Source organism: Mastigoproctus giganteus, chromosome 5 (genome assembly GCF_048544385.1).
Source record: "Mastigoproctus giganteus isolate SK-2022 chromosome 5, ASM4854438v1, whole genome shotgun sequence".
NCBI lineage: Eukaryota > Metazoa > Arthropoda > Arachnida > Uropygi > Thelyphonidae > Mastigoproctus > Mastigoproctus giganteus.
Genome location: NC_143579.1, coordinates 146,534,853 through 146,548,243, shown reverse-complemented (window position 1 = coordinate 146,548,243; position 13,391 = coordinate 146,534,853). Strand labels below are relative to the sequence as shown.

Here is a 13,391-nt window from a genome sequence, read left to right as displayed (position 1 = left end):
TACAACACAATTCACTGTGAATTGCACTTGGCGCTTACAGGAAATCTCCAACTCCTAGTCTATATTGAGAGAGGACAATCAGATGGTGTGCTGTGAAGAAGTGGTACTTGCATGGATAAGAATAGGACATCATCTGACTCACCTCATCTATTCACATGTGATGATCCTTCTCAGTGCCCACACTGCTCAGAACATCTAACAGTCAAACATGTTTTGATTGACTTTGCACATCATCGAACAACAACATTGAACTTCAATACTTCATTGCTTGGTTATTTCCAAGAACCAATGACATTACATCATATTGGAGAGGATGCAATTATTAATGAACTTTTCTATTTTTTTGAAACAAATTAGAATTTATGATCAATTATGAATAGGTTTTTGAACTGAAATGAAAGGGAGCTGGCTTCATTCTTAATTATTTTATAACATTCCTAATAATAGGCACACTATAGCCACAGCAACTTATGTGCCAGTAAACTCCCATACCCCCCCCCCACACACACACTTCCATCCAAGTTGAAAAAACATCCAAAAATAAATGATTATGGCCAAAGTAAAATAATGTTTAATTAATAACTATTATATTAGCATTAATGCCACATCTACAGCAGTGATTTGACAATTAAAAACACCAATTTGAAAACAAATAGGTTATAGGAAAACCTATTTGTTTTCAAATTGGAAAATGAAAACGAATAGGTTATGTTTGACTGTTAAATGTTCTGAGCAGTGTAGACACTGAGGAGGATCATCACATGTGAATAGATGAGGTGAATCAGATGATGTCCTATTCTTATCCATGCGAGTACCACTTCTTCCCAGCACACCTTTATAGCAACGTGAAACATAAATAATAAAGTTATATATATATATATATATCACTGAGTTGGATATATATATCTCAACAGTATTTCGATGCAACTGCAAGCACATCCTGTTTTTTTAGGAAATTACAACAGTCATCACATTCTGTAGGAATAGCCACATAGACCTTAGAGGCCACTAACTGAAAAATTCCTGAATGACAGTAATTTCACTCTCCTCAGTGATGGTCACTCACATATGTACATATTTCTTCAGAAACAGACACTGTGTTAGATTTAGCAGTATGCTCTCCAGGGGCTTAGAGGGGAACAGGTATCCTGTGTGTTATCAGACACTCAGCCTAAAACACTGATGGATCCAATATCTCTCTATTACAGAAGATTTAGGAGAAGTCCGGTTGGCCTGCCTCCCTAAAATCCACTCATGCATACCTTCTCGATGGTAAGCCCTGTTACGTCACTTAGGTGGCAACGAACGTGTAGAGTGGTTCTCTTCAAGACGCCTGGTCAGCATGAAGAGGAAAAGACCAAACCCTCCAGCAATATGAAAGCAGGACGAAACAAATGGCCCTCAGTCCCCAGCAGCTTTCACTCTCCCTCTTACGGCAGCGAGAGGATTAGAGTGGAAGCAGAGGGTGCTAAGAATCTCTGGGTACGACCAGGCTGCCATGCACGGAAACTGAACTTGGCCTGTTATAACGTAAGAACACTCATCGGTGAAGACAGGATATTAGAGCTGGAAAAGGAATTAGAAAATGTGAATTGGAATATCATTGGTTTGGCTGAAACAAGAAGAAGAAATGAATCACTTATAAGTTTATCAAGTGGAAATCTGCTGTACACCAATGGAAACAGTGAAAGGAGTGAAGGTGGAGTTGGGTTTCTGGTCCATAAAGATTTTAAAAACAACATTTTGGAATTCAAAAGTACATCACCAAGAGTGTCAAGACTAATACTCAAGATTACTAAGAGGTACAAGCTAAAGATTATAATGATTTATGCACCAACATCGAGCCATGATGATGAAGAGGTTGAAGAAATGTACACCGAAATTGAGAGTCTTCTAGATGAGCAGAAAACCCACTACACTATTATTATGGGGGACTTCAATGCTAAGGTTGGAAAAAGACAAAACAGTGCAGAAAGGGGAACTATAGGAAATTTTGGAATTGGTGAAAGAAATGAAAGAGGTGAAAGACTTGTGGAATTTGCAGAATCTCAAGGACTGTCAGTAATGAACACTTTTTTCAAGAAAAGGGTGAACAGAAAGTGGACATGGAAGAGTCCAAATGGATTAACTACTAATGAAATCGACTTCATCCTCACTAACAGAAGATATATTGTGAATGATGTTACCGTCCTGAATAAGGTAAATGTTGGAAGTGATCACAGAATGGTAAGATGTACACTTGATATAGATGTAGGAAAGGAAAGGAAAAAACTGACTCGAGTAAATAATACAAAGGTCTTTGAGATAACAGAAGAGGAGAAAAAGCAGTATGTACTGGAACTTAAGAACAAGTATGAGCTTCTGCAGACTGCTGAGGACCAAGATATCGACGAGGAATATTACAACTTTTTGAAAGTGATAAAGCCCAAGAAACCTATAGGGAAAAAGAAATCCAAAGAAGAAAAAATTAGTCAAGAAACACTTGTCATGATGAACTGAAGACGACAAATGAAAAGCAAGAAAAACACTGACAGGGAGAAAATTGAGTATACTGAGTTATGCAAAGCCATTAGAAAGAGACTCAGAGAGGACATAAGAAGATTTAACACAAGAAAAGTAGAACAAGCATTAAGGGAAAACAAAGGATTTAAATCAGCAGCCATGAGCAGTAATACAGAAAGACAAATGATACTGAAACTGAAGAATAGCGATGGTGTACTTATAAACAGCAGAGAAGGCATAATTCAAATAGCAGAAGACTACTATAGAGAATTATACAACGAGCGAGGGAATGATGCCAGCAGTGGGGAAGATGGATCGTGAACTAGCAACAGTTACAACATACCCGATATTCTTCCTGATGAGGTAGAACATGCATTGAAGAAAATGAAGAATCAGAAAGCCCCGGGGGAAGATGAAGTTACTGTAGAGTTGTTAAAATTGGGAGGAAGAGACATAACACAAAAACTGGCAAGGCTCTTCACAAAGTGCATTAGAAAAGGTGTGACGCCTAAGCAGTGGAATAATGCAATCATAGTTTTGCTGCATAAGAAAGGAGATAAATCAGAAATTGGAAATTATAGACCAATTAGCTTGTTATCCCACATCTACAAGTTGTTCACAAGGGTCATTACTAACAGATTAGAAAGAATACTTGATGAGAATCATCAGCCGACCGGGCTGGCCGAGTGGGTAAAGTACCTGCCCGGCAACCCAAAGGTCGCGGGTTCGATTCCCGCCTCGGGCTTGGATCAAAGTACTGCAAAAACCTTGGGAGGTGCAATATGGCCACAGAAGCCGATGCGCCAACAACTACCAAATCAAAAAATCAATGATGAGAATCAACCGAAAGAGCAAGCTGGCTTTAGGACAGGATTCTCAACTATGGATCACCTTCACGTAATATCACAGCTAATGGAGAAAGCAAATGAATATAAAACACCATTATGCCTGGCATTTGTGGATTATGAAAAGGCATTTGACTCCATACAGCATAAGGCAATGTTTCGGGCACTGGAAAGACAAGGCATTGATACCCCATATATTATGATTTTGAAGAAAATATACGAGAGTGCTACCTCCTTTATTAGACTAGACAAAGACAGTAGGAAATTTAAAATTGAGAAAGGAGTTCGACAAGGAGACACAATATCTCCGAAGCTGTTTACTGCTGCCCTTGAGGAAGCTTTCAGAAGATTAGACTGGTCGCAGAAAGGAGTCAATGTGAACGGAGAGTACCTAAACCATTTACGATTTGCAGACGACATTGTGGTCATAAGCCATGATCCCAAAGAATTAGAGGAAAATCTTAATCAGTTATGCACAGCTAGTAAGGATTTTGGACTAAAGATGAATATGGCTAAAACAAAAGTAATGATGAACAAGTATGCCACAGAAAGGGAAATAATGATTGAAGGAGCAGTAATTGAAAAGGTGGAGTCATATACTTATCTGGGACAAGTTATTAGCTGTAATAATGATAAATGGCTGGAAGTCAAGAGAAGAATAAATTTTGGATGGATAGAATTCAGGAAATATAGTCACATACTGAAGAGCAATATCCCAGTTTGTCTGAAACGTAAAATAATGAACCAATGTATACTCCCCACCATGACTTATGGAAGTGAAACTTGGGCACTCACCAAAAGAATGGAAGAGAAGCTGAGAACTACACAGCGAAGAATGGAACGAATCATATTGGGAATCAGACTGTTAGATAAGAAGAGAAACACATGGATTAGGCAACAAACTCAAGTAAAGGACATTCTTATCAAAACTAAAGAAGTAAAATGGTCTTGGGCAGGACACATAGCTCGAAGACATGATGACAGATGGACTAAGAAAATAACAGAATGGTACCCAAGAGGAGCTAGAAGAAAACCTGGAAGACAAAGGCGGAGATGGATAGATGAAATTCATGAGTTTGTGGGTAGTAAATGGATGTCCAGTGCTCAAAACAGAAGGAACTGGAAAGTTGCTGGAGAGGCCTTCATCCTGCAGTGGATTGAAAATGGCTGATGATGATGATGATGATGAACTGAAAAATTCCTGAATGACAGTAATTTCACTCTCCTCAGTGATGGTCACTCACATATGTACATATTTCTTCAGAAACAGACACTGTGTTAGATTTAGCAGTATGCTCTCCAGTCTGCTTTCCAGTGTTTATGCAGAAAGCACCCAATAATCCACTTCCCAGTACTTAAGCAGAAAGCACCTATAATCCACTTCAAGTAACCACTTTCCAACACTGAACTGCTAGATATAGATAAAACTCAAGATGGAAAGTGGTGAAAGTTGAGTTGGCAAAATAACATACATTAACAACATTAGATTTGGAAACTATGAAAAATCCTCACTTAGTAAGGCAGTCACATATGCCACAGAAAAAACTGTTTGCTGTGCTGTTTGTTATTTCCCGTCCATCCAAAAAGTGGAGCAATGATTGCCTCACAGCAAAATAAGAACAGAACAAGGTCTGAAAAAATTTCCATACCATGGTAAACCTTCTGAAGTACAAATGGGCTTATGGAAAGGCAGGGTATGTTTGATGCTCTCAAAAAAGTCGCCTGGATATGGTTTGTATCCAGGAGAGACATTTTTCTTGAGACGTATGCTTGAACAAAGAACACGATATCTTCTCAAAAAATCTGGAAAGCAATCAGCAAAATGAGTGGCAGATACCGTGACAACCCTTTGCCAATTGTAACACGAGAACTGTAGACAGTTCTCATGTTTTAAGTAGCTTCAAGAGGCTGTCAACTTTGTTGACAGCCTCTTGAAGCTATACTTACTCAGTGTAATAAGTAAATGCATCTATGATTGTGAAAAGTCCAGCATTCTGCGATTTGTCCAATTTCATTTACTACAGTGCTATAAGTTTTGCATCAGGAGCCTTTCACACTTCTCTAATCTATAACTTATATGCTGAAGCATATAAGCATATAACCTCTGCTCTCACAGAGAATGATGGTTCGTGTGCTTTAGGAGATAACAACTGATGTTGAAATACACATACAAAATCTGTTGTCTGCCTGAACTGATATTATTTATGCTATGGTTGGAAACTTTGCATCACAATGTCTATGTTTAACATCCAATTAATATGCAACTCAAGAAGCTAACTCTACTTCATGACTTTGCAACCACTGCAAAGTTTCCTACACCACCTTGTAGCTCAGCCCACCAAAATGTGATGTTTAGCTTCCACAATGAAAGAAAGTTTTAATACCCAAAGAGAACGTCATACGGCAGTTGTATGCCACCATTCAACTGAATATTCCAATTATATGTCAGCATACATAGATAGATAGATCAAAACGTGAAACTCAATGGGAATAACTCAGTTTCTCTGAGCCAAGTATATATGCACTGAGAACTAGCTGCAATATAAGTAGAGTACATAAAATCCAGTAATATTTACTGATTCTCACTGAGTTCATTGCACAAATCAAAGAAACCCCTTGGGTGCACCTTGTCCAGTCCTGAATTTGGATACACATATGCCGTGAATGCTGCATATGCCTATCTACTAAGTGACAACAAACCTCTCTCTCCCCCCCCCGCCTTCAGTGTCCTTGATAACACATTGCTCAATTATTAAGTGCATCCCTGTGGACTGCTTGGGTCATACACCTGAATGCCAAATGACCCTATATCCAGATGAGCATCAGTCACTTACCTTAGTATTAATCTTGGAAAAAATTCAAACATAACAAATATTTTGCTTCCTAAAGGTCATCAATATGTACCATCTTCTTTCGGGTGTGATCTGATTATTATAATTTGCTGTAGATACAGACACTAGATTAGAGAAAGAAAAGAAAAAAGGAAAAGAAAAATCAGCAACTCATGGAAATCTTTGGATAATTTACCTTTGAAGATACCAAGGTGAATTTTGATATTATCCTTTGTATCTCCCACCCTGATGCACTGGTAAAACAGTACCCAAACAAACAGTCTGCTTTTAGCTACCTTTAAATTATTATTCTTCATCACCCTATTTCACCCACTTTAATCTGGCAGTTTTCTGGAAAATTAACACTGCTTCAGCAGTCTTAGGAAATATTCTTGCACCTTTTTCTGTTATGCACCCCATCTGTGCAAAAGGAGTCCCTTCTGCTATTAAGTGCTGAATGCAACACATTATTACTATTATTATTATCATTAGCCCTATGGTGCAAGGAAGCCTGATGCTTATGCTGCACCAGCCAAAAAAAAATTCCTGAGTTACCCTGAGAGAGAGAGAGAGAGAGAGAGAGAGTCAGTCAGTCAGTCAGTCAGAAGTAGAAGGGAATCACCAAGAAAGAGAAGAATGATGATATCCAGCTCAGGATCCTGGATGTGCCAAGCTCACCCAGAGTCCTGATGTGAGCCCCTGAGGTTCAGCACTTGATAAGGCCATATTATGAATGTTGCTGTTTTGTTGGTAAGTTGTGTTTTATTATTTAGCAACTCCTTTTTTCCCCACTTTAATTTTGAATTATCATAAAAAATTTTATTTTTATCAGTTTATTTATTTAATTACTTACTTTTTCTTATATAACAGGAAACCAGCTACTGGAATATTACATTACTACAGTTACCAAAGTTATTACCCAGTACATTTGATGGGCCTGATACACAAGAAAAGAAACTTAAGTTACTAGCCCATTGTGTTTGTAAGGGACCAGGTCTGTTTACTGATATACTTTTTTTTTTGTTCTCATATGTACATATATAATACAGTAAAGTAGACTTATAATGATTATCTGGATGGTTAGGAAGTAAAAAGTATACTACAATGTGAAGATATGGCATAACATTTAATTAGTACATATTATTTTTGGAAAATAGAAAACAATGAAGTTTTCTTTTACCAGTGGCACTATGTAAATTTTGAGGCAACATGTTGCTGGAGAGAGTGGTGTTGAGTCTCTACTCAATCATATGTTGTTCCATATGGTTGAGTAGAGACTCATTAAAGTTGGCCCTTTTTGTGTTTATTGATGCATTGAGGTTTTTGTTTGATTGAAGGAAAATTCTCTTTTCATTTTAATATGATGATTGATACACATGAATGGAAATTAAAACTTAGAAGATTGCTAAACTTAACTGTAGAGTAGTAAAACTGAAGGTTACTGAAATATGACTAGAATTGAGTTAGCAGACAGAAAACAATGATGAGGTTGAGGTTTATGAGAAATTCAAGGATCTTCTCTATTGGAATATCATAAATTGTAAAAAGACAATACCTATAATTAATTCCACACATTTCTTGTTATATCTATGTTGAATGACTGATTTCTGTGGGGATAAGGGACCTCAATTATTCTGCAGCTCAGTTAATCTACTCCCAGGTAATCATGAGAGTCTATTGCACTTATAATTTTTAATGTTATACGGTAGAATGTCAATAATTCGAATTTGGGACCAGGGGTAGTTCGGACTTCTGATTCGTTCGGATTTTCAAACTTTTCAAAAATACTGTTCCGGAGGTTAAAAAAAAGATTTTGTAAGTTTAGAAATAAAAACACTAAGTTGTAGTTACATATTTATTTTTATTCAGAGGTAACAAAAAAAAAAAAAAAAAAAAAAATGCAGCTTTCAGCCACAATGACACATATGTATAGGCCTTTAACAAAAATAATTACTTAATTTTTGATGCACCATTTTCGAACTTCGTTTCTTTGCTGCCAGATCTCTTACTCTTTTCAGCAAGAGTAGTTGAGTTGGACAATATTCAGTTTGTTGATCGTTTGTTGATTCAGCATTCAGTTTATTGATCGTTTGTTGATTCAGCATTCAGTTTGTGTGAAGATTTTCACGTATCGTTTAATTTTGTTAATTGGTAAGGTAATAAAAGTGTAAATTTGTGCTGCTTTATCTTAATTTTTATAGCCTCTGGATAATATTCATCCAATTTTTGCTTATTAGAATTGCCGTTTAATAGAATCAAAATTCAGATGTGATCACAATAACTGGCGCTTACTATAATTATTTTATGGCACCAGCATAAAAAATAAATAAATGCTGGCTGCTTTGGATTATAGACTTTTTAAATTATTGACATTCGGATTTTCGATGCTCTACCATATAAATATACCAATTTGAAGATCAGTCTGTTGCCTAACCCACTAACATTACTACATAAATTATGTAAGACAGGTGGTTTTTTTTTTTTTTTTTTTAACACTCATTCTTTATTGGCTAGTTTTTGGATTAAGCCTTATGTACAGACATGCCGATTTTTGTGAGAAGACTTTTTTCAGACAAATATGCATTCTTACTTTCCTTTTATATTGAACTTCTTGGTTTTATATTTTATTATGTACATGGTTTGGACTCTTGCAAACTAATGATGTGTGTTTAATACCTACCTGCTGAACAGAATCCAATTTTAGAATACCCAATTTATTAAATCATTTATTTGGGCATGATTTTGAAAGTCATTACAGATAAAAAAAAAAAAAAAAAAAAAGTATAAACTTCAGCAACATGAATTATTTTTAATGCAGTTTTTATTTAATAAAATATCAAAATATGAATTTATAGTATATAGTCCCAGCAGACTTTTTGTTGCAATCTGAATTATCTTAACTGGAAGTGGGCAGTGCCACTTATATTATATAGGTAGCACTGCTCAACAATGTGAATGGACAGATGGGACATGGTGAAGACAATAGAAATATTATGTGTATATCATAACACCCCAAAAAATGGAGATTTAATTAAATGTGAAACTTATGTAACCTTATGAGACATGTATCCCACGAAGAATAATTGGAAACAATATAGCCTGATGTAGTAGAATGGACTTGAGTATTTACATAGTTAATTTTATCAAAACTCTGTTTTAGTTGTAAAGTTATTCAGATTGGAATCTTATTATAAGCAACAAAATTGCAGGATTACATTTTTTACAAGGTAACATGTAGAAAATAAAATTTTTATATTTTGCCCTGTTAGAATGATTTGTCAAGACTTCCCAAATTTCGTTTAAATTGGATCAATAGAAATCCAGCAATTATTATTTCTTTTTCCTTTTTCATATGTACATATATGCTATCCATATACTGTATATTCTAGATGACGCACTGGCTATTTTTTGTCGCCTTGTGCCGTTGGGCAATATCCGTAGATGCACAGAAACAAAGGTTTTCAGTTTTCCAATAAAAGTTGTTACATTCTGCTAATTTTTTTATTATAAATCATGAATTATCACTATTTTCTAACACTCCTATAATATAATACACTGTGCAAATAAACACCGTACATTAACAAACTTGTTTTTCTTTACAACTCAGGATGTATGGAAAAGAATTATCTCTTGCAATGACATAAATGAGTATTGGAAAATGATGCAAGAAAGCAAGTTTTTACAGCATTATCCCCGGGGGGGGGGTCACACCTACTTCATGATCCATCTAAGATCATGTTTGTCTAGTTCTTCCTTGAATAAATTCAATCAGCCAGTGAGTAGTTCTTCCTTGAATAAATTCAAGGAAGAACTACTCACTGTCTGAAGGCAAGTTTCTGCACTTCTATTCTGCAACCTTCCTCATTTTTTAATTATGCCCCATCAGGTTGTGGCTGCAAGATAAAGGATTACATTGGAATTTAGCTTACTTAGGCAATTTAAAGCCTTAAACACCTAAATCAGATCTCCTTTCAGGCACCAAGTTCCAGATGCTACAATATATAGAAGTGAAGCTTTTCCTGGAAAGAACATGTCTTTGTTCCCTCACTAATCTTGTTGCTCTTCTCTGCAACCTTTCCAACAGATCCACATTCTTCCTAAAATGAGGCTTCAAGCCATATATGCAGTGAGAGGATGTCGCATAACCATTGCATATTGTGATTTCTCAACTTTTTTTCTGTTCTTGAGATTTCTCTTTTACTACAATATTCTTTCTTGAGAATTCGAGAATTTATTTTGCCTTCTTGACAAAGAAAGCAATTATTGTGTGAGAATTATCATTAAATTTATTTTTCTTAAAACGTGGTAATACTAAGAAGTAAGGCTGCTTAACTATTCAAAATTAATTTTGCTTAATATTATGAATATGAACTTAATTATGCCCCATTCTTGCACCCTTTCTATTTAAGTGTAACCCATCCCTTCTACAGGGATGGGATACACTTAAATAGAAAAGGTGCAAGAATATTTGCTGATGCTATCGAGGCAGTTTTAGGTGGGTTGTAAAACTGCTAGGTTGGGGGAATACATGGACTGAGAGATTAAGAGTAGTTGCTGGCAGAGATGAAAGTGATTCTTTCATCTCTGCCAGCAGCAGCCTGGAAAACAAGATGCAGGGGAGTCTAGATACTGCTGGGAGTCATTGCGGAACAAGTAAATAGGAGAGCTCTGTTAGGGTAGCTAAGAATAGGAACTGGTGCATGTGCACCGTGCAACAACAATATCACATGAATAATGTGCCTCACTCAGCTCATTGCACTTATCCATTGTATTTGTATTTGAATTTCAGTTGATAAAGAGACTCGTTAGTCTCGAAAGCTACTGCCTGTTACTTATTAGTATATTTTATTATTACATTAAACTGGGTTATAATTATATGTATCTATATTTGTTCTCTCAACCATGGACCCCAGTACACCAGGCCCATTCGTTAATAGAATTAATCTTGAAAGCTACTAAACTTTTCATACCACCTAAGAAATATTGTTCAAGGTTTTGACCTAAATAGATGTCAGACGAACTAATGAGACATGTGGCAGAAAAGAAAAATGCATGGAATACATATAAATTAACAGTGATATGGAAGCTTACGATAGATATAAGCTGGTCTGTAACCAACCAAGTCACAAAGGAGGTTAGGCAGGCAAAGGATGCAAAGAAAAACAGCAAAGAGTTTCAAAATGGAGGAGAATCAGATTGGTCCACTTGATATCGATAGTTCAACTGTTGATGATCCTGCTTAGGTAGCTAATAATTAAATGAGTCTTTTGCATCTACATTCACACATGAGGAGTTATTCAAGGAGGAGGATGCCAGAAGTGTATTAAACTCTGGCTGTGAGCTAGCTGATTTTGTAATAACTGAGAGCAAAGTGGAGGAGAAATTATTGAAGATAAACATAAGAAAGGCAACTAGGGTGGATGGGATCAACCCAGTTATATTAAAGGAGACAGCAAAGAAAGTAAGCAAACCCTTTGCCATAATTATGAGAGCTTTGTGGGACTCAGGTTATGTACCCATGCACTGGAGATGTGCAAATGTGATCCCAATTCACAAAGGAGGATCAAAGAGCAACAAAAGTACCAGGTAATTACAGACCTGTTCTTTTAACTTCTGTTCCAGGGAATTTAATTCCAGGGAGGCACTGGTTAAAGAAGCACTGCTGGATCATCTAGACAAGATTTCAGTTATAGCTCAGACACAGCATGGGTTTGTTAAGGGGAAAACTTGTCTGATCAATTTGATTGGATACAAAGGAACTGGATACAAAGAATGATTTTGATGTCATATATTTGGATCTTAGAAAGGCTTTTGATACTGTTGCACATGGAAAACTGCTGCAAAAATTGGAGCCGTGTGGCATTGGAGGCAAATTGCTGCTATGGATAAAGGGATGGTTGAGTGGTAATCAATAGAAACTTCTCTTCGTGGACTAATATTATTGGTGGAGACCTCCATGGTTCAGTGTTGGGTCCATTTTTGTTTTCTGTATTTATTAATGATATTGATGATGGTATATCAGGCTTATTGTCTAAGTTTGCAGACGATACAAAGGTTGGCAGGGTTGTTAATGACACTATTGACAGTATGCTACTCTAACAGAATCTAGAACAGTTGAACAGATGGGCTGAGAGGTGGCAACTGAAGTTTAACATTGACAAATGTTAATTTACTGTATTTGGGAATCAGTAATTCCAGAGTAATGTATTAACTGTGTGGTACTACACTGACAGTGGTAGTGAATGAAAAGGACCTGGAGGTAATTGTCCAGGCAGATATGAAGTTTTCTTAGCACTGCAGAATGTCTGTAAGAGTAGGTCATGGTGTCCTGTCAATGATATACAGGAATTTTTCTAGCAGGGATAAGGAGGTGATTGTCCCCATGTATAAGGCCACACCTTGAATACTGTATACAGGTCTGGAGGCCACATTTTAAGAAGGATGTAGAGCTGCTGGAATGAGTACAGAGAAGGGCAACAAGATTAGGGAATGAAACAAAGGGTTGCTCTTACAAAGAAAGGCTTAAGTTTTGCAAATTACAGTGTCTGGAGACTAGGCACATGCGAGGTGATCTGATTGAGGCGTATAAGGCCTTGAATGGTTTGATCGTGCTCAATGCTGATGGGATTCTTCCTCTTCACAAAATAATCACCTGAGAGGGCATAAATTCAAATTGAGGAAAGACAGTTTTAGGATAGAAGGGCAGAAGTTTGCCTTTAGCCAGATGGTGTTTGATTGCTGAAACAAACTTTGATCTGTCATTGCAGAAGTTGATAGCTTAAATAGATTGAAAGCAGAACTAGACAAACATTTGGAGTGAGTGAATGGGTGAAATGAGAAGGGTTTTATTTTTTTTTTGGCTGATGCTATATAAACTTGCTTTCTTGTATAATGTGCCATTACTAATGCTAATAAAATTACTTAAAAAGACTTACGAAGATTGCATACGCCCCTGTTAGCTGTGTTGGGAACATCAAGGAGGCAACAAACCAAATCACATTGAACCTGTGCTGCAACCATGGTCATCCGGCTTCAGAACAATGACGCAGGTGGGAGTTATACTTGCACATCTTAGAATCGGTATACAAATGCTGCTCAAGCAGAACTAAATAATATGCTGGACTAGAATTTGTTTTAGCATTTTTTTTATCATGCGTGCGAATGATAAATAGTCATATCTTCAGTTGAGCATCAATCAACTAACACTCACATC

The 13,391-nt window shown here is 36.5% G+C and overlaps 1 protein-coding gene across 1 annotated transcript in view; it reads left to right on the top strand.

Annotated features, from left to right (window-relative positions):
• LOC150085750 (AP-5 complex subunit beta-1-like) overlaps positions 1-13,391 on the top strand; it is an 842,186-nt gene that overhangs the window by 283,103 nt on the left and 545,692 nt on the right. The window contains exon 10 of the mRNA XM_090374678.1: positions 7,049-7,172. Within this exon, the coding sequence (XP_090230804.1) occupies positions 7,049-7,172 (124 nt within the window). The remainder of the gene's footprint in view (positions 1-7,048; positions 7,173-13,391) is intronic.